The sequence below is a fragment of the Macaca thibetana genome, chromosome 6 (genome assembly GCF_024542745.1).
Source record: "Macaca thibetana thibetana isolate TM-01 chromosome 6, ASM2454274v1, whole genome shotgun sequence".
Lineage (NCBI taxonomy): Eukaryota > Metazoa > Chordata > Mammalia > Primates > Cercopithecidae > Macaca > Macaca thibetana.
The window spans coordinates 136,827,965-136,849,458 of NC_065583.1; the positions used below are offsets into that span (position 1 = coordinate 136,827,965).

At 38.9% G+C, this 21,494-nt stretch overlaps 1 protein-coding gene and 1 long non-coding RNA gene across 3 annotated transcripts; one reads left to right on the forward strand and one right to left on the reverse strand.

The window, feature by feature from the left end:
• Nucleotides 1-1,298: 1,298 nt before the first annotated feature.
• Nucleotides 1,299-21,132, forward strand: IL7R (interleukin 7 receptor). 2 transcript variants are annotated; one of them, XM_050793132.1, is made up of 8 exons: nt 1,299-1,522; nt 5,327-5,465; nt 11,608-11,765; nt 15,411-15,568; nt 17,810-17,978; nt 18,770-18,863; nt 19,835-19,910; nt 20,305-21,132. In XM_050793132.1, the coding sequence occupies exons 1-8, from the start codon at nt 1,441-1,443 to the stop codon at nt 20,806-20,808; spliced, it is 1,380 nt and encodes a 459-aa protein (XP_050649089.1). In that variant the 5' UTR covers nt 1,299-1,440; the 3' UTR covers nt 20,809-21,132. The 2 variants fall into 2 exon arrangements, with proteins under 2 accessions (XP_050649089.1, XP_050649090.1); XM_050793133.1 differs by lacking the exons at nt 18,770-18,863; nt 20,305-21,132 and having other exon boundaries at nt 1,301-1,522; nt 19,835-19,914.
• On the reverse strand, nt 5,362-15,158 carry LOC126956292 (uncharacterized). Its single transcript, XR_007726285.1, has 3 exons — nt 15,038-15,158; nt 8,071-8,147; nt 5,362-5,535 (listed from the first exon to the last, which is right to left on the reverse strand). It is a non-coding gene; the product is annotated as an uncharacterized LOC126956292 (long non-coding RNA).
• Nucleotides 21,133-21,494: the final 362 nt, after the last annotated feature.

Genomic DNA, 21,494 nt, shown 5'->3' on the forward strand with positions numbered 1-21,494 from the left:
CACTTTAACCATGAGGCCATATTAAGAAGGTTTTTGACTGGCATACAGCTTCGGGGGAGTCTGAGTTGTCTGTGCCATAGTCTCAGACTTCTGCCCTGTATACCTAGGCAGTAATATAGTTCATGTGTACTATATGTACCTGAAAAGTTGTGTGGCAATCAAATTTTCACAAATAGAATCCTGTTTTACATACACTAAGAAAGGACCTACTTTATTCTTTAAACAAGAGGTCAGCAGACTTTTTCTACAAAGGGATAGTAAAGATTTTATACCTTTTGTACCATACAATCTCTAACCCATCTACTCAGCTCTGCCATTGTAGCATAAAAGCAGCTGTAGATGATACACAGATGGGTGAGGCTATATTCCAATGAAACATTATTTGCAAAAACAGGTGGTAGACTAAATTTGGTCCCAAGGCTTACTTGGGGAAAAAATGATCTTTTGAAAAAGAAAAAAATAAATAAATAATTTTTAAAAAATTGGTCCCTAGGTCATAGTTTGCCAACTTCTGCATTACATTAAACAAATAATTCTTGAATGTCTACTATGATGCATAAGATATGAGTAAATACCAGGGATACACAGAGAACAAAAGAGAAAAACTGCTATTCTTGTGAAACTTGGAAGTTGGAGGTAAGCTATTTAAAATAGACCTACAATAAAGTACTTCATATAGTGCAGACTGTTTCTTTAAAGCAAAACTCACTCCAAACAACCAATTGATTCACTTTGTAAGTTTGAGTTTTTGTCGTCAGATTCTTTTAAAGTGGGCCCTTAGGCACGGTGGCTCACGCCTGTAATCCTAGCACTTTGGGAGACTGGGACAGGCAGATCACTTGAGGTCAGGAGTTCGAGACAAGCCGGCCAACATGGCGAAACCCCATCTCCATTGAAAATCCAAAACTTAGCCCAGCATGGTGGCATTTGCCTGTAGTCCCAGCTACTCAGGAGGCTGAGGCAGGAGAATTGCTTGAACCTGGGAGGTGGAGATTGCGGTGAGCCAAGATCATGCAGTTGTACCCCAGCCTGGGCAACAGAGCAAGACTCTGTCTCAAAAAAATAAAAATTAAAAAAATAAATAAAGTAGCCTCTAGCCTAAGATAGCTTGAGCCTAGGTGTGAATCTACTGCCCTACTTTAAAGTAAGCGCAGTAAGTGTGGGGGCTGCAGGGAATATCCAGGAGGAACAATAATTTCAGAGGCTCTCTCTCTTCATGTCCTTTACCTCTGCTTACAGCAGCAATATTTTTACTCAGACTTCCTGTTTCTGGAACTTGCCTTCTTTTTTGCTGTGTTTATACTTCCCTTGTCTGTGGTTAGATAAGTATAAAGCCCTAGATCTAAGCTTCTCTGTCTTCCTCCCTCCCTCCCTTCCTCTTCCTCTCATTCATTTCATACACACTGGCTCACACATCTCTCTCTCTCTTTCTCTCTCAGAATGACAATTCTAGGTACAACTTTTGGCATGGTTTTTTCTTTACTTCAAGTCGTTTCTGGAGAAAGTGGCTATGCGCAAAATGGTGAGTCATTTCTTACTTTTCTTATGGATTTTGGATTATCTGTAGCATGGTTTCAGGCTACTCAGTTCCGTAACAGACCTGAGTCAGGCACTGGGTTGGAGTGGAGTTTGAGAACTGACTACATATTCAGTCATTTTTTTGGATGTTCTAACCACCATGACAGGGGGCAGGGGGTCAGTACTATGGGTGGTTTATAAGACCTCAGAATTCTCAAGAAGGAATGCATTTCACTCCCAAGTGTAGATCTTAAATGTTGAATGATTCCTCTGCTCTTACAAAAGGAACACTCATGTAGATGCTATGACTGTGCTTGTAGGAAAATGTCCAAAGTCATTTTACTTTGTCAGGAGATCAAATTGGATTCATTTTGTTTGACTTTTTAAGAAATCCTGAAAGCATAACTTTCAGGATGAGATAATGTCCAGAAGCAATCAATAGCTTTGTCTGCATTGACCAGTGCTATATCCTCAACACCTAAATCAGTGGCTAGAATATAGTAGACATCCAATAACTTTTGAAAGTGTTTTCAAAGTACTTTAGTTTTGAGAGATTTATGTGAGATTTTAAGTAAATTACTGACTAGAGAAAGATCTAAATAAGTTTACTTATTGCAATACACTGAATTGCCTCTACACCAACAAATTGGCCATATGTAATGATTCTCTTTGGGATCTAAAAAACTTAGTACTGAGAAGCCAACCCTGCCCGTATATAAACACATTGTAATTATAACAAAACTAGACAGAAGTGTCTAACAGCAGCAGGAGACATGTGGGAATTTAGACAATCAACTTGCTCCTGCAAATTAAGCCCTTTCACTTCAAGAGTTAAAGAGTATTTGCCTGTAGACAATATCAAACACATCAGCCTAATGACTCAGCTTATATATTTTGAGTCATGTTATTACGAAGGATGGAAATCCCTAGAATTTTCTCATTAAGGGAATTGTCAGAGAATTTGACATTTTTTACAGTGTATGACTCACTTTATGGGGGATGATCATTATTCTATGCTAAACATTGCCTTGGATTTCCACAAAGACTGATGTGTGGCAGGAAACATAAATCTTACTCTCTTTGGTGTCATCTATACTCACTATTTCACCATGGTGATCATACTATTTTTAAAATATATAAGAATTCTAGTTGAAAGCTGAGTTTCACTTCAACTTTTTAAGTTTCAGATTTTTTAGAAGATGTATAATTACCCTATTCACATGATTACATCAAAATACTTCCCAGTTTGGGGTATAAGGAATTCACATTCAGTTGCTGCTTGTCGAAAGCTGTCAATTTTCTGATCATCACAAGGATGATCAAGAGAAGAAAGGTACACTTTTTAAAAATCCAAATCATTTACACTATTAATCAACTAACTCCATTTCAGTAGGAAGAAGACTTCTAAATGACACTGGCTTGCCTATGATACATATTCCACAAAATTTAAATTTTTATGGATAAATATGTCTAGATACCTATTTAAATATGAATAATATTAATTATTGAGCATTTAAAGAATAATAGATTAACTCATTATTCAAAAGCTCCATGTAATTTCAAAACCATAGTGATTATAACACCTTCAATTGACATAAACTTTTTAAAGAGAAGCTCAAATGTTTCATGTACATTTTCAGAATTAGAATTCTTATTTTACCTTTTCATTACTTATTTCTCAGAAAATATTATACTCATAGCTAATCTCTATTAAATCCTTACTGTGTTCTAAGCTGCCTTTTTGTATATATCCATTCAGTGATTGCTCATAGCATGAGTTTACATATTAGAACACATGTTTTAGAGAAGTTGCCTACCTGACAGAGGACCACAGGTAGACTACACAGACTGAATTTAAATGCACATCTGTCCAGCTCTGACACCACAGGTCTTAACCACTGTGTACATTACTACTCTTAGCCAAGAATTTTTCAGCTCATGTCATGCAGAATATTCTCTTTGTAAAATGCCATCACATTTTATAAGTCATTGAAGGGAATTTTTCTGGGTTACAAAGGAACTCTGCCCAGTAATATCTACTGAAAAGTCAGTGAGCTGCTTCCTAAAACACAGCCATTTTAGGTGCAGGAAACAGGGTATAAATGGCTCTTTGTATATTGTATGCTTTGCCAGACTGAGTGGAAGTGGGAGTCCTTTGTTTTGTGATGTGGGTGCCGGCATCTGCTAGAGCGTGCCGTCTCTATTGAACAATCGTGAAGACAAAGATGGCCCACAGGATGTCTGAATCCAAATAATAATCTATGTTCTGTGTATAGGATTGGTGGAAGAGAAAATGTCAGGACAGTGTGAGGAGTGCCATGTAAAGTCAGAACCACTGCGTTTAGAAAGCTATCACTGCACAGGGAAGAAATCTAAGTCTACAAAATTAGCGGGCTGCCTCTCATTATTTCATGCTGTCATCAGAAGGAGGGCCATACCCTGCTGAAATTACATAAAGAGTTTTGTTGGTGGCAGAGCTGTGAGCTGGATGGATTCTGGGAATGGCCAGAAAGATAAATGCCTGTGGCTGTGAGCAGCGCCCACACCTATGGTCTAGCTAGGACTGTTTGAGATTTGTTGCTTTGACTGAGCCAATCTGTCATTCAACTGGTTGGTCCATTCACAATCAGCTTTACTAACTTTCCCATTTTCCCTACTGAGTTATTTACGTAAAGAAAGTACTGTTCCAACAGCCCTTGGTCTCTGGGACACTCAACTGGGATTCGATTTTAGTATATTCTGTTTCCAGTGTAAAGCCTTGGAAGCATCTAATTTCTAGTACCAGTGAACCAAAAATACATGGACGCAGTCCTAGGCTCACACTTGAGCACTCTGAGAATGGCTTTGCTTGCTCTGGATTTTCTCAGGTCCCAGTGGTTGTACACTTTCTGACATATTTATTCCAGCCTCACTTTGCTATCATGTAAAACATACATACAAAACGCAGATTTCATTATAGGGTCTACAACTCAGCTTAAGAAACCAAATACTATGTGTGACAGATTACACTTTCCAAAAGTAATAGCAAAAAAAAAAGAAAATTTTTGGTTCCCCACTTTCTTCCAGAATCCTGCTAGAATCTATAAGATACTGTGTCTATAGAAGAATCTATAAGAGGAGAAGCAGTATGTACAACATTCACAGGAAGTTTCACCAAATCTGAGTCCTGCCAGATCTAATTTTTTTCCTAACCATATTTGTCTCAGTCAGTAGCTTAAGACAATGGAGATAATCAGTGCCACTTTTAGTTGGGATGCCTTTTTAGGCAAGGGAAAGTGATCTCTTAAAAAAGCAAAATTCTGACTGCAAGATAGCTATCATTGTCCTTCATTTAAGAAAAAAAGATACTAGGGAGGGAATAAATTATGATTTGTAATAAAGTCAAAAGTGAGATTAGGTAGCATGGGGATAATGGAAATAAAGTGTCTCTTCTTTGAAATATAGGGACAATCAATGTAACAAATGTAGTAGAAGAAACTCCAGTTTAAATACAGAAAAAAAATGTGTTCAGTGCCTCTGGTTCTTTAACTCAGAAATATTTGGAGGTTACTTACTCATTATGATGGATTTTTTTTCTATTGGAAAACTCTGTTAGCATTGAGCATTTTTGGTTTTTGTTTTTTGTTGGTTGGTTGGTTTTGAAGCATTTTTCTTGTCTTCACCCTTGGGCTTTCCTTCCTTAGATAATACATAATCCATTACTACTGCATGTCTGCCACGGAGTCTGCTATTTTATTAAGGTCATGCCATATTTCAAAAGGATGCATTTATTTGTTTCATTAACAGCTGCATGTTTGTTCCTCCCCAGGAGACTTGGAAGATGCAGAACTGGATGACTACTCATTCTCATGCTATAGCCAGTTGGAAGTGAATGGATCCCAGCACTCACTGACCTGTGCTTTTGAGGACCCAGATGTCAACACCACCAATCTGGAATTTGAAATATGGTGAGGGATGGTGGTTTTAATGGTTGCTTAGGCATCCTCTGTCTCTCTTTTCATGTGTTGTTTTTAATAGCTGCAAAAGAAAGAATATGTGGCCTAATTAACAAATGTTAACATCTAAGGAATTCCCAACAGCCTCCTGAAACTGCTTGTCCTTCACCAAAAACACTCGTGCAAAGCTCCTCTCATGGTCCAACTTTCAGATCCTGAGGCTCAGTCAAATGACACTCTGGATCTTGGGGATCCCACATCCCTCCCAACTTCATGTCAGAATTTAAAACCTGCGTCTCCTTCAACATGCCTCACCAAAAATCTGTTTGCCCAACATGAGACAATCCAGTGTCTTCAAGTTGCATCTGAGAGTTAAACTGCGTTGTTTCCAATCCCAATACCAGTGCTTACTAGCTTTTTGACCAAGAGAAAGTTATGTGATATACCTATGCCTCAGTTTCCTCACCTGTAAAATGAGATAACCTGCCTCACAGGAAGGTTGTGATGGTTAAATAGTTTCATCATGTAAATCATTCCAAATAGCCAGTGAATAACAAGTAATGGGAAAGCAACATTAAATTATAATTCTGTGAATATTGACCTAACTTCTACCATCTTGACACAATTTGACTTCAGATGATCCTCTCAATGTATATTTTCCAAAAATCGACAGGAACAAGTTGGCATTTTTTTTCACAAGGTCTCACAGAAAAGGCAAAGAAAAAGAGTCTTTGATTTGAAAGTTTACTGAAGGTCTCAGGGAACTTTATCTTCTCCTTCCACCATAAGTCATCTCTTGTTGCCAAGGGTTACTATCTCTGGTGATTTGAGACACTACTCTAACTTGAAATTCTGATGTGAGGCTATCTCCAAATTCGTATCGGAATGACCTAATTTTTACTTAGTGTCCTAGTGAGCAAAGTAAATCAAGATCCACCAGTAGTAATAGAAGGCTTCCTACATTCCATAGACACTGAGACAATTCTCCACAGTCCATAGTCCAAACAAGCCCTGAATTCCTGTTTATGCTAATTTATGGGAGCTTCCTGCATCTATTCATTGCAGCGCTTCCTGCTGCAGTCCTTAGATAAACATGCTCTTGGACTTGAGTAGTGTACTGTGTTCTCCGTCTGCCTCTGTTCACTTCCCTAACACATTTTCCAGGAATAAAATATGTCAGAAGAACCGGAACCTGTTCACTGTCCACAATCTAGGCTGGAAATGGATTGCACTAAAATAGCCGAACAACTCATTCAAACAATGCACTCATTTTCATGGGCAAATCACTCTCCCACACAGAGGTTTGACTTTGGCTTTTTGAATGGCGGGCTGAGTGTTCATCCTGGTTTCTCTCGGCCAAGCTGAGGTTGACCTTTCTGTTCACTTTCATTCACATCATATTTGACCACTTCCTTGCCCACTTGAACACACTTACCCTTTAACATGTCTTTTGATTTTTCCTGTCATATTGTAATTGTAATCTGTCCAGAGCCTCCTCTATTTGGGTTTTCCAATTGGATTCAGGTATTTCAGTTGGAAAGGGACTGCCTTGAGAAATATTTTCAGCAGAAAATATAAGTATGAGTTCTTTAATAGATTAACTCCTGGAGTTCAGAGCCCTTAAAAGGATGCCCAGTTTCACAAGACAGCCATACGGTCATCCTTGATTGTCCATTGCTCATTAATTTCATTCTCAAAAACATGGGAATGAGCTGAGAATACCATTTTAGATCCCCCTTAAATTCCCAACAGTGCCAGAAACTTGCTACAGGTTGGGGCCTGTAATTGGATATTTCACACATACTTTCCTTACAAATATATTCTATACTCAAGGATTGAACTAAAAGTTTTGTCCTAGCTTCTCTACAACCCATGTTTACCTAAAATTCAGAAATGGGACCCCGCTCCCAGTCTCCCCTTCTAGATTTATTTATCAAATCGTGACATTGCCATCTTCAGATCTTTCCACCTGATGTTTGTCCTAAGCTTATTCCCTGGTATCTGTCTACCTCACCCAAAAATTCAGTTTTTATTTTTATCCTGTTCCAAATGGGAAAGCCCATCTACCCCAACAAGGAATACAACTCCCTAGTAACTTTGAAACACACACACATACATGCATACTCTTTAAAGCCTAAACAATTGCATACCCTAAAAGACAGCAGTTAACAAAACTAACGATTTGGGAGAACAGTTTTAAGGAATGTCCCCAAAGTAATCAATATATTTTGCCAGTTAACTAACTTAACATTTCTTCACCAATCTCTAGTTTTCATGACCGTAGGAGCTTAACCAGTCACTCAGACCACAATAAACCAAAGGTGAAAGATTCTGTACCTGAAGCTGGGGCACTCTCCCCTGTGTTTAACCTCCTGGCCAGCTCACCCGAAGCTAGACAAACATGCTTCTCTTTTTCTGCTGAGTCCAGGAGCCGTTCTCGAAAGGACTCATTTGAGCACATTTAGAGAAGAGTGTACACACATCCAGTTCACCAAGGAAAACCAACACACATTGTGGGTTGTAGGTAGTAAAAGGCCTTCCTAGAACACACTCCTTAGGATTTAAACAAAATTACATCTGGTTAATGGAAAGAATTCTTTCATATACGCACACTTACCCAGAGGAACTTTTTTCTGCCCAGATCTTCACTTCCAATTTGACCCAGTTATGCCTCTTTAGAGCTATTTGGCTGAGCTTAAAGAGCACATAGGAAAAACAAATTGGTAACTGTGTTTATCACAGAAGAGGAAAATTAAATTTAGGGTTAGGAAAGGAAAATAACCCTAGGATTTTACTTTTATTCTATCTTTACAATGAGAATATATACCTTTGTTACTTCTTTAATTTTTACTTTATTTATTTTTGTTTACTTTCTTGTTTGATTACAATGGATTTTAGGGGTAAAATTTATGTGTGGTCAAATGCACAAAACTTTAGTGAATTTTGAGAAATGTCTAGGACGTGTAGCCATTCCAACAGTAAAGATATAGAACTTTTTTTTTTTCCCTAGAAGGACGCTTCATGTTCCCTTCCAGTCAATCTTCATAATCCCAGGAGCAATCATAATTCTCAATTTTATTACCCTTTGGTTTTTGCCTGTTTCTGATAGTTCTTTTTAATAGAATACTCTTTATTCTTTTCTGTCTTCTTTCATTTAACACGGTGTTTGTGAGAGTTAGCCATGTTGATGTCCATCTCATAGCTCATCTTTTCAATTGCTGAATAGTAATTCCACTGTATGAATATACCACAAATTTTTAATTCTTTCTCCTCTTTATGAATATTTGTGTTTTTTCAAGTTTGAGACTATTCTTTTTTAGGTTGCTGTTCACATTCTTGGACAAATCAGTTTGTGAATATGTATTTTCATTTCTCTGGGGTATAAAACCTCAGAATGGAATTGCTGTGTCATAAAGTAAGAGGGTATCTAAGTTTATAGGAAACTGCCCAACAGTTTTTCAAAGTGGTTATACCATTCTACTCTCCTCCCAGCAATGCATGAGAGCTACACATCATTTGCAACATTTGAGTTTGGGATAGTATCTCACTAGGCTTTTAATTTGTATTTCTCAAATAACAAATGTTGAACATCTTTTCATATACTTGGTCATTTGCATGTCTTCTTTGGGTTAGAATCTGTTAAAATCATTGAGTTATTTGTCCGTTTATTATTGCTGGATATGAGTTCTTTATGTATTCTGTATACATTTCCTTTGTCAGATAGATGTATTGCATCTATTTTCTAGTCTGAAGTTTGCCATTTTATTTTCTTAACGGTGCATTTTAATAAGCAAGAGTTTTTTTTGTCTTGATGGAGTCTAATATATCATTCATTTTCTTTTATATGTAGTGCTTTTTGTATCCTTGCTAAGATACCTTTGCCTACTCCCAAAATTGGGAAGATATTTTCTTATGTTTTCTTTTAAATATTCTACAATTTTAGCCTTCATATTTAGGTTAATATCCGACATATAATTAACCCTATATAACTATATGGAACTAGGGTTTATATTTTCTATACATTTACTCAGCTGTTTCAAATAAATTGGTTGAAAATGATGTGCTATGACTCCATTGAATTTATTGGGTGCCTGCATTTAAAAATCCATCAACATTATATGTGAGTCTATTTCTGAATTCTCTGTTCTTTCTATTGGTCAATTTATTTATCCTTATGCCAGTACTAAATTGTTTTGATTATCATAGCTTTATACTAAGTTTGAAGTCGGGTTTCTGAGGCTTCCATTTTCCAGTGTTGTTTTGGCTATCATGGGTTCCTTGTATTTCCACATAAATTTTAGAATCAGCTTGTCAATTTCTTAAAAAATTCTACTGAGATTTTGAGTAATATTATATAGGCCATTTTGGGGAAAATTTCATGTTATCAATATTGAATTAGCTAGTCCGTAAACATAGCTCTCTATTTATTTAGATTTCTTTTAAAACCTGTCAACAATGTTTTGTCGTTTCTAGTGCAAAGACCTTGAACATCTTTTATTTCTAAATATTTTATGTATTTATTTATATCATAAATTGAAATATCATTTTTAAATTTTATTTTCTAATTGTTTGATGCTAGCCTATAGACATATAAACTTACTTTTGTATAATAGCCTTGATAACTCACTTTATTCATTTCTGTAGTTGTATTGAATATTCTTTACCATTTTCCACGTGAATAAACACGTTGTCTGCAAATGCTGGAAGTATTTTTTCCTTCTTTCCAATCTGGATACATTTTATTTGTTTCTCTTGCCTTATGCATTGGCTAAAACCTCTTGTACATCACTGAATAGAAATGGTGAAAGTGGATATCCCGTCGTGTCCTGGTCTTAGGGAAACAATTCGTGTTCACAATTTCAGCATTAAATATGATATTAACTATAGGCTTTTGTAAATGCGCTCTATTGGGTTGAGGAAGTAACTTTCTATTTCTTATTTGCTGTGAGTTTTTAATATGAATAGATGCATTCATGTTACTAAGTTATGCTTTGAATGCATCAGTTGACTATAACCAGGTTATTTATGTCTTCTAGTCTGTTAATGTGGCAAATTATATTGATTAATTTTTGAATGTTTAACCTGCTTTGGTTTCCTGAGATATGCCCTACTTTGTCATTATGTATTAAAATTACTGTGTTAGTATTTTCTGGTAAAATTTTGCTTATACATTTTGAGGGATATTTGTCTATCAGCTTCTTTTCTGTAATATTTTGGCCAGGTTTGGGTACAAGGATTAAGCTAGCTTCAAAAAATAGGTTGACAAGGGTCATTCCTCCTCTAGTTTCCAAAAGAATTTGTGTCAGATTGGCATTATTTCTTTCCTTATACATTTGATAGAATTTACCAGAATATAACCATCAGGCATAGAGTTTTCTTTGTGGGAACGTTTACTGATAATAAGTTTAATTTCTTTGAGAGAAATATAACTCTTGAAATATTCCATTTCTATGTGGGTCAGATTTACTAATTTGTGTTTACGAAAACATTTTCATTACATCTAAGTTATTATACACATTAAAATAACATTTAAAATTTCCTTATTGTACCTTTAACATCTGCATGTTCTATAGTGATATCTCCTCTTACATTCCACATATTAGTAATTTATATCTTTTGTTTTCTTAACCGGTCTTGTTAGGGTTTATCAGCCAAAATTACCTATGAAAATCCCTTACGTTACCCATCAAGTATATGTGATACTATGTATATAACCCTTTATACTATGTTATCATTTTCTTTAACTCGTTTTTAATCAATATTTTTACGGCTCTTATTTCTCACATATATTCCTATGGAACAGCAAAAAAAAAAAAAAAAAAAGCAATTACCTTTTTACCCGAACAAAGCATTTGTGTTTCAATGATCAATTATAAAAAATACAGAAATTTCCTATAATTTTATAAACATGTTTTGACTATTTCAGGTTCAATTGCATCTAATTATAAGTAAATCATCAGTAAGTATCATAGCAACAGAAAGCCATATGATTTTAATTCATTATCTCTCATTCCTGAACATGCCTCCACTCACCCACCCACATACCTATGAACAGAGTTAAAGTCTAACATACATCAATGTGCATATGATACTATTCCATAGTATACAGGAACTCCTACCTGAATCAAGACATATCCCCTTTTTATTCCTACAGTGGGGCCCTCGTGGAGGTAAAGTGCCTGAGTTTCAGGAAACTACAAGAGATATATTTCATTGAGACAAAGAAATTCTTACTGATTGGAAAGAGCAATATATGTGTGAAGGTTGGAGGAAAGAGTCTAACCTGCAAAAAAATAGACCTAACCACTATAGGTAAGAAGTTGTATATAAGGGTATGGTTGTCATTTTGGGGATACCTGAAAACACTGCGTCTGGACATTCTGTAGGTTAAAAGTAGACAAGTAGTGGAAACAATTGGCAATAGACAATAGCTAATTCCCTACTGCAAATTTTTTTAATAAATGAAAATTTTGAAATTTATACTTTCCTGCCATGAAAGAATTCTGAGGATCTTCAAACCCACCTGTGAAAGAGAGTGTTTGTGCAAATCTACATGAAGTGTCTAACTGGAGCTGGGTTTCTTGTCATCCATCCACAGGTGTCCTTTCCTTCCTTACCTGTTCTTTCCTTCCTCACCTGTCCTTCTTCTGAATTCTTTGTGGTATTCTCCCCAAATCCCCAAATAAGCTTAGCTAACTTGTCAAGTTATTTTTAAAAGTATATATGCCTTCTTTATTAGTCAGAGTTTTCTAGAAAAAAAAAAAGGGAATCAATAGGAGAATGGATAGATAGATGATAGATAGATAGATAGATAGATAGATAGATAGATAGATAGATAGATAGATAGATAGATAGACAGACAGACAGACAGATCGATAGATAATTGACAGGAGAGATTTCTATTAAGAAACTGACTTTTGTAGTTGTGGGAACTGGCAATTGCAAAAATCCATAAGGCAAGCCAGTAGGCTAGAAATGCAGGAAAGAGTGCAGTACTGAGTCTAAATTCCGCAGGGCAAGAAACTCAAGCGGATTTTCTGTATCGTACTCTTGAGACAGACTTCCTTCTTCTTCAAGGAACCTCAGTCTTTGCTCTAGAGGCCTTCTACTGATGGGGTGATGCCCACCACATCATGGAAGGCAATCTACTTTACTCAAAGTCTACTGATTTAAATGTTAACCATGTCTAAAAAAATACCTTTAGCATTCCCTATTCGCACCCACTTCAGCACTCAAAAATAAAATTAAAGGTAAGAGAGCAATACTCATTAAAGACAGGAAAGAGTGAGAAATCTAGCTCAGCTTTGTCTCAGTTTTGTTTCACTAAGATGGTAAAATAGAGAGTTAAAGCAGAAGTTCCATGTGTGAACAATTAACTTGTGAAAAAGCAAATGTAGTAGAAAAGAGACATTAGGCAGATGGCTGTGCATGTTGGCCACACAGAAGCAGTGTTGGCCATGACAAGTGTGGGTCCTGATTAGTGGCAAAGGACCAGGGATGACAACAACAGGGTATATCTGAGGTTATGAAAAAGTTGGGTTCTGATCATTTGGAGATGAGGCCTCTATGGATAGAGCACCATATCTAAAGTTTCACCATTTACATTGCAAATATACATTCACTTCTCTGAGAGTGAGCAGAGAAGGCAGAGGTTCTGGAGCATCAGGGGAGAGCCCATTCTTACAAAACTCCACACCAGCATGCAAGCATTTACATGCACATAAGCACTAACAACACACCAAGAGTCTCCAGGTGACACCTGCCACCTCCAAATCCCCATATCCCACATGCTTAATGCACTTACAGTCTCCATCCCCCAGAAGACTGTAAATCTGACATGCCTCATCCGAACGGCAATGGGGAGAGGTACGGTACACACACTGCTGATAGCACAGGTCCCTTTGGAAGGGGTGGTGTGAGTCCCTTCGGGCTATAGAAAGCACTCCTGGACAAGCAGGATGAGAGGTGGTGGAGGCATGTCTCACAGTAGCATCTCCTAGGTCCTAATGGGACACTTCATTAATGGAACTACCATTTAAGTGAATTTAAACTGGATGCTTCTGATTGAGCCCCAGAGCTAGCGCTCCCCTGCCACCACCTGCACCCTCACTTCCCCTTGTTTAGGTGTCTCCCAACCCAGTAAGGCTGAAGAGGGAAGCTTCCTGCCTTCCCACTTCTCTGGGCAGAGTAGATTGATATGATTGTTCAGATTGTACAAGGATGTATTCCCTCTAAAATATTGCTTGACGAATGAGACCCTTTTTCTAATTTGCTCAGAGAAATCATTTGGGCTTGAGGCAGAACTGTCCAGAGGGCACCAGGACCAGCCATTGTGATATGTAACAAGGTAGAGAAACAAAAGCTAAATGAAGAAGAGTGAGCCTCAGAATCAAAGAAATGAATTTGAATCCCTTTAAACCATTTTACAGGGACCTGAACATAATTAACTTCTCTGAAATTCAGTTTCCTTATCAATATGCTGGTGATAAGTGACTGTTGTTTGAAGACAGCATAAGCAAAGCATGCAGTACTTAGGAGATGGGTTCTCCCTTTAATTCCTCTATTATTAAAACATGGGCACGGGGCAGGGGCTTCAGCTCAGAAGGCGTTGTTGAGAATGGAATGGAGGGCAGGAACCGGGGAGAGGGGCAAAAGCATTGGCAGCATTCTCTGTTGGGCTGTTGTCCACCCACTGCCTTTCCTCCTGCTTCCCTCTAGGTCCAGGGCATCTTTCCTTTTGATAAACTTCCCTTTTATAACGGATCCAAGGGTGAAAAACGAAGTCACTGCTTTTTTTTCAGTACCTCTAAGGCAAAGCAGCAGAAACAGGCAGTCACCACTATGAACAAGTGACTACAACAAGAACTGGGCCAAACTCTGCGTTTTATTGGGCTGGCAAGCAGCTCTAAATCCCAGCTCACACTCTACTGAGTGAAAGTTTGATGAACCCACATCCTCTTGTGAACAACTGCGCCCGAGATCAGTCATGCAAAAAGTAGCACCCCCATCCCCAGACAGCTAACTTCCCAGGCTGTGATCAATGAGCAGCCAAGAGGCCAGGACAGGGAAGTCTCAGGACCTTTCTAGGAAATCAATACCTTTCTCTGGGTTTGTTCTACCTGAAGTGATACTGATCTCCCTCCAACAGCTTAGCATGTGTGGAGCATTTGATTCTAACAGCAACTCTGCAAGGCAGGAAGGCAGTAGGAGGAAGCCCAAGAGGAATTAAGACATTCCTTCAGCATTAAGTCAGTGAGACTGACAGAGGGGACCCCCTGAGACCACTCTGGAAGGTCTTAGCCAGGGCCAGGATGCAGACCCTTCATGTCACTGTAGCTGAGATGAGGTGCAAGGTTCACAGCATATAACCTAATTTTATTACAAGAATGAAGACTCAGAGTTTAAATACTCCTGCTTTGGGGCTCATTAGTAACAAGTTCTCCAATATTCAAAAGCAAAGAGGATGTGTTATAGTGTAAAATTAACACAAGCTGCTGTAACAAATAAGCCCCCAAACATATGATATCTCAAACACCGTAAGTTTATTTCTCACTCACATCAGAGTCAAAATGGATGTTTCTAACCTGCAACTGGGGCTTCTCCAAGCAGTATTCAGGGCACTTTCCATCCTGTGGCTCCACCGTCTGTAATGCAGGACTCCAAGTAGTGGAAGAGGGCACAGCCGAGGAGTCACATATGGGTGTGTGTCTGGGCCAGGATGGAAGTGGGTGTGCATTTCTTCCGCCCACTTCATTCACAAGGCCACACCCCACTGCAAGGGAGGCTGGAGAATGTGGCCTGGATTTAAACCCAAGAAGAAGAAATGGTTTTCTGAATAGTTGGCCATTTACTGACACAAAAAGCGTCAAAGTGATTTGCAGAGGGGATGAATTTTAAATACTATAATTATTTCCTTGGCTGCCCTTTAGACAGAATTTATTTCTTTTTCTTTTCCAGTTAAACCTGAGGCTCCTTTCGACCTAAGTGTCATCTATCGTGAAGGAGCCAATGACTTTGTGGTGACATTTAATACATCACACTTGCAAAAGAAGTATGTAAAAGTTTTAATGCACGATGTAGCTTACCGCCAGGAAAAGGATGAAAACAAATGGATGGTATGTAGTTCATCTACATTAATAAAATAAAAACTTATTCATGTTTTCTATTTTGTTGGCCTACTGGTGCATTTCCCCTGGGAGGACCCAACAATTTTGCTTTCAAAACCTACCTTCTACTGAAAGAAGCTCCCAATATTGGCCCCACAAAAACCTGGATCTTCCCTGGTGCATACTCTTCTAGCTCTGGTTATTTTTTCTGCTCTAATTTTGGTCTTCAGAATGTTTCTACATTAGTGAGATGGATAACAATAAAGATTGAGGCCAAATTAATCCTCTGTATTCAGGGGCCTCAAAAAGTATCATGTTTAGTGCCGCTTTCATAGGCAAATCTGGCAAAAATGTGTATCTGGTTATGATCACCAAGTCATAGCCACATTCTGGCTTATGGGATTCATGGGACCACCATGAGGTAAGGAAGAGAGGCATAATGTTTGTCTTTGCTTTGTTTATATTTTAAAGCCCAAGGTCTTTGTTTTTGAAGTAACAGCTTAATTTTTCTTCATAATCAGGAGGGTTACTTAGATGCTCTCTTCATGATTTGTTGAGGTTGGAATGATTTGGCAGTCCCTGAAATTTATTTTGGGGAGGAGGTGGCAGAAGAGTGGAGTGTACCAGGTTATGAGATTTCTCTTAACCCACCAGCCTAACTTTTGTTCTTTCTGCACCTCAGAGACGAAGAGGAGAGATGATGATTTCTCTTTCTCAAGGCCTTCTTATTCTTGCTGTCCTCTTTTTTCCGGCCAAGATTGGCCTTGTTTGTTTGCAGTAAGATGCAAGATGCCACTTGCATAAATGTAACACCTGCCCCAAGCCACCTGCTCCCTCCTTCTACTTACCCACCCCACCCTTGATCCTGCCATCTTTCATTATTCATCTGAAAATTGCACCAATGGAAAAGCAACTTACTGGAGAAAGGAAGGATTATGAATAAATGCTTCCAGGACAATTAGTTAACTAAAAAAAAAAAAAAAAATTTTTTTTTTTTTTCTTTGAGACGAAATCTTGCTCGGTCATCCAGGCTGGAGTGCAATGGCGCGATCTTGGCTCACTGTAATCTCCGCCTCCCAGGTTCAAGCAATTCTCTTGTCTCAGCCTCCCAAGTACCTGGAATTACAGGCACCCACCATCATGCCTGGCTAATTTTTGTATTTTTGTAGAGCTGGGGTTTCACCATGTTGGCCAGACTGGTCTTGAACTCCTCACCTCAGGTGATCCACCCACCTTGGCCTCCCAAAGTGCTGAGGATTACAGGCATAAGCCGCCACGCCAGCCAAAAATATTTTAATTAAAAAAAATTATGATAAATGCCTAGCCGCCTTCATATAACAACAACAAAATAACAGATGATTTAAGGAAATTATATGAAAGTGAAACTCTAAACAAACTAGAAAAAATATAGCCAAATGTTTACATAATCTTGACATGAAGAAGAACATTCTAAGCATCAAAGCTGTAGAAGGAAGGAAAGGATTGAGACATGTGACTACATAAAATGTAGAGGCTTACATATGTCAACACACATAATAATCAAAAATCAAAAATGCAAATTTAAAAGTAGGCTTAAATTGCCACATAAACAGCTGATAGATGGTTAGTATCATTAATAGATAACAAACTCTTATAATTCATTAAAAAAATCACAATAGAAAAATGAGCAAAAAGTTTGGGAACAATCTCATGAAATATGGAATAAATTCAATAAATACATGAAATGAACTAATTATTAAATAAATACAGATATAAATAACAATGGACTACTTTTTATCTATCAAATTTATAGAGTTTTTTTATCTTAAAGATAATACACTGTGTGGGGGAGGCTTTTGTCTCTATATCACTATTCACAATGTAAAATGGCATCTTTCTGGAGAGAAATGATTCCTGCTTACTAACCTAACCTAACCTTTCTTCTCCCCTTGATATGCAAAAGGATAGAGAGAAAAGAAGAAGATATTGAAGTGTGGAAAGGGAGAGTCTGGGCAGTGCCTAACTCACCTGAATAAGACCCATCATTTCACTCTCTTCCTAGACTACTCACAACATCCTTTATCAGCTCAGATTCTGTCTCTAATTTTGCTGTTGACTCCTTTACATATCAGAGCTCCTTATTCTAACAAATATGAGACAACCTTGAGAGAATGCTTATGGGACTAAAGGAATCCCACTTGAAATGATGTGGGAGATTTAGACAACACCTCTTTTCCCATCCTAAGAATGTAACTGCCCTCTACTCTCTAGCATGTGAATTTATCCAGCACAAAGCTGACACTCCTGCAGAGAAACCTCCAACCTGAAGCAATGTATGAGATTAAAGTTCGATCCATCCCTGATCACTATTTTAAAGGCTTCTGGAGTGAATGGAGTCCAAGTTACTACTTCAGAACTCCAGAGATCAACAATAGCCCAGGTAAGGAATGGTGGTAGAGTTTTTGTTCCCCCAGAGTGCTTTGCATGTCAAAGTGTGGGAGCAAGTGAGAGGAAGATTGTTGAAACTAACCTGCAAAATAGGACACCCCTGGAGGACAGTCTTACACTTTGTTTGGAGAATGACTTGCCTGCTATCTTTGCCCCTTTTGTAAAGAACAAGGAAGCAGAGGGAGCGGGGTCCTTATTACCTGAGAATTAGTACAGGCCATCTGTGTTCCTGGAAGCTGCCATACATTTTGAACAAAATCCCCACCCACTACCTCCAGTTAACCAATCTAGCCTGGGACCCCAATGGTTGCAGTCTTTAAGGCCCCTCTAAGAAGCACCTTTATTGGTGTCAGGTATGTGGACAGGTGTGGCTGTCCTTTTCCAGAAGGATGAAGATGTCCTTGGGACTGGAACTGAGAATGTCTAGGAACTGAGACATCCCCTCCCTAGAATTTGCAACAGGGGTGAACATCTCTTTCATCATCTCCTGCTCTGGCTTCTTTCCATTGGTAGAAAGTTAAGAAGGGAAGAGAACATTGGTACCTTTGATGCTAGATCACGTTTACATTTCAAGTGGCAGATGCTCTAGGCCTGGTCACCCAAGTCAATGCCTTTTAAACCAAACTCCCTCTATAAAGCTGTCACATCTTTCTGTTAACTCAAAAGCAACTTTCAGGAAGTAGTAAGTCGGCCCACATTACTAAGTAAATGCAAAGCATCCTGAGACCCTACCCCCACTGCATGGCTACTGAATGCTCACTACGATCTATTCTTGCTTTCCAGGGGAGATGGATCCTATCTTACTAACCATCAGCATTTTGAGTTTTTTCTCTGTGGCTCTGTTGGTCATCTTGGCCTGTGTGTTATGGAAAAAAAGGTGACCTTCTTCAACTAATAAAAAGGGTGATTGTGTGGGATCACAGACAGTCAGAGCTTGAGTCCCATTTATTGATGAGAAAACCACAAAGGGGATTAAGGCATTTCACAAATTTAGTGCCCAATATCCCTACCTATCCTCAGTGAATTTCCACAGTTAATTTCATAAGAGGCAAAAATGTATAAACTGGACATTAGGCAAACCCTGTCCCCAAAGTAAGAATTCTGTAATGCAATGTTTCCCAAGCTTTTCTTCCAGTATCTCCTAAAGGCTGCAGAAGCCATCATTCATGGCAAATGCACAATGCACTTGAAGTCTTGACTTTAAACATATAAATTCATGGGATTTTGTGTTCTAATCCATGCTAAGGCTATGTTTGTTTCATCATAAAAATGATGTTTTAAACAGGCACTTGTTAAGTTACTTACTATACTAGGAGAATGCCCTGGGCAGAAGGCTATATATTCCCAGGATTACAAATACCTTAATTTGAAAAGTACTGCCTTGAAAGTACTAAGCAATTTCCCTGGGTAACTTGAAAAATATTCCCCCACTTCCACCAAAATTAGCTGCCAGAGTTGCTGTCAGTAAAGGGAAGGAATAAAAAGACAACACTTAAATTGGAAGTAAACAACGGGGTCGAAATGTACTTCCATAGCTCCACCAAAACTACCTCCTTGCAAGCCTTGGTGTTCCTTCCCTCTAGGGCTTTTTCCCTGAGGTATATTATTGTCATGTCTTATTCACGGAATGGATTGATAGCAGTGGTCTCTGGTCCAACCCCTCCTTGAATTGATAGGGCACCGAGGCCCACAGAAAACCAGTCCCTTGACCATGGTCACCCACCTAATTGTGATAGAGCCAAGACTAGAAATCTGTTCTTCTGATTCCAGGCTTAGAGTAAGTGGGAAGACTCAGTGTGCCTGTGCCCTCTGCCATTCACTTCATCTATCAATGTTCTCTGATTTCAGAATTAAGCCTATTGTATGGCCCAGTCTCCCTGATCATAAGAAGACTCTGGAACATCTTTGTAAGAAACCAAGAAAGGTGAGTGCTTTTGGTGCTTAAAAAGTATTGTGTTGGCAACATCCCGGTGGCCAAGAATGATATTCCAGGACAAGGAACAGTTGAACCTCACCTTTTGGTATTTGATCCATCCTGTAACTAGGGTCCCTCCTAAGACCCTAGCTGTAGTAGGGAACTGAAATAAGATACACATCTCAGAACTTCTGGGCTCCCTGGGGCTGGAGGTCACACCAGTGGTCACTTCAAGTCTTGAAGTGTCTCAGAAGCTCCAGAAGCAAAGAGTCCATTGAGGAATATGCAGGCAATTCTGTGACATTCCCTGTCAGAAAACTCTTTAGACCTACTCTGGAACTGAACATTTGGTGGTGTGTCTCTCTGGTGCCATCTTAATGCCTTTTCTGCTTTTTCCATGCAGAATTTAAATGTGAGTTTCAATCCCGAAAGTTTCCTGGACTGCCAGATTCATAGGGTGGATGACATTCAAGCTAGAGATGAAGTGGAAGGTTTTCTGCAAGATACGTTTCCTCAGCAACTAGAAGAATCTAAGAAGCAGAGGCTTGGAGGGGATGTGCAGAGCCCCAGCTGCCCATCTGAGGATGTGGTCATCACCCCAGAAAGTTTTGAAAGAGATTCATCCCTCAGATGCCTGGCTGGGAATGTCAGTGCATGTGATGCCCCTATACTCTCCTCTTCCAGGTCCCTAGACTGCAGGGAGAGTGGCAAGAATGGGCCTCATGTGTACCAGGACCTCCTGCTTAGCCTTGGGACTACAAACAGCACCCTGCCCCCTCCATTTTCTCTCCAATCCGGAATCCTGACATTGAACCCGGTTGCTCAAGGGCAGCCCATTCTTACTTCGCTGGGATCAAATCAAGAAGAAGCGTATGTCACCATGTCCAGCTTCTACCAAAACCAGTGAAGTGTAAGAAACCCAGACTGAACTTACCGTGAGTGACAAAGATGATTTAAAGGGGAAGTCTAGAGTTCCTACTCTCCCTCACAACAAAGAGAAGACAAAATTAGCAAAACCTCACTACACAGTCTACAGGATTCTGAAGCCTTGCTTTGACCACTCTTCCTGAGTTCAGTGGCACTCAACATGAGGCAAGAGCATCCTGCTTCTACCATGTGGATTTGGTCACAAGGTTTAAGGTGACTAAATGATTCAGCTGTTTTTTTTTTAAGAGGAAGCAATGAAAGAGTAAAGAAAATGAATGAGGAGTGAGGAAGGCAGGAAGAGAGCTCTGTGCACCTTGTCTCACTCCATCCTGACAATAATACTGGGAGGTGTGTGCAATTACTATGACTACTCACTTTTTTATAGATCATTAAGTTCAGAACTAAGGAGTTAAGTAACTTGTCCAAGTTGTTCACACAGTGAAGGGTGGGGCCAAGATATGATGGCTGGGAGTCTAATTGCAGTTCCCTGAGCCATGTGCCTTTCTGTTCACTGAGGAATGCCCCATTCTTGAGTGCCAGGTCTCACTAGTAACAGGGTGTGCTTAGATAATTTATGATCCAAACTGAGTCACTTTGGAAAGTGAAAGGGGAACTTACATATAATCCCTCCAGGACAATGAGCAGAAACTAGGACTGCCCCCAGAC

Excerpts from the sequence above, each read along its gene's own strand:
- IL7R (XM_050793132.1), top strand. The coding sequence starts at position 1,441 with ATGACAATTCTAGGTACAACTTTTGGCATGGTTTTTTCTTTACTTCAA. Across the intron at positions 5,466-11,607 it reads AATCTGGAATTTGAAATATG|TGGGGCCCTCGTGGAGGTAA; the intron begins GTGAGGGATGGT and ends TTATTCCTACAG. Across the intron at positions 17,979-18,769 it reads AGAGATCAACAATAGCCCAG|GGGAGATGGATCCTATCTTA; the intron begins GTAAGGAATGGT and ends CTTGCTTTCCAG.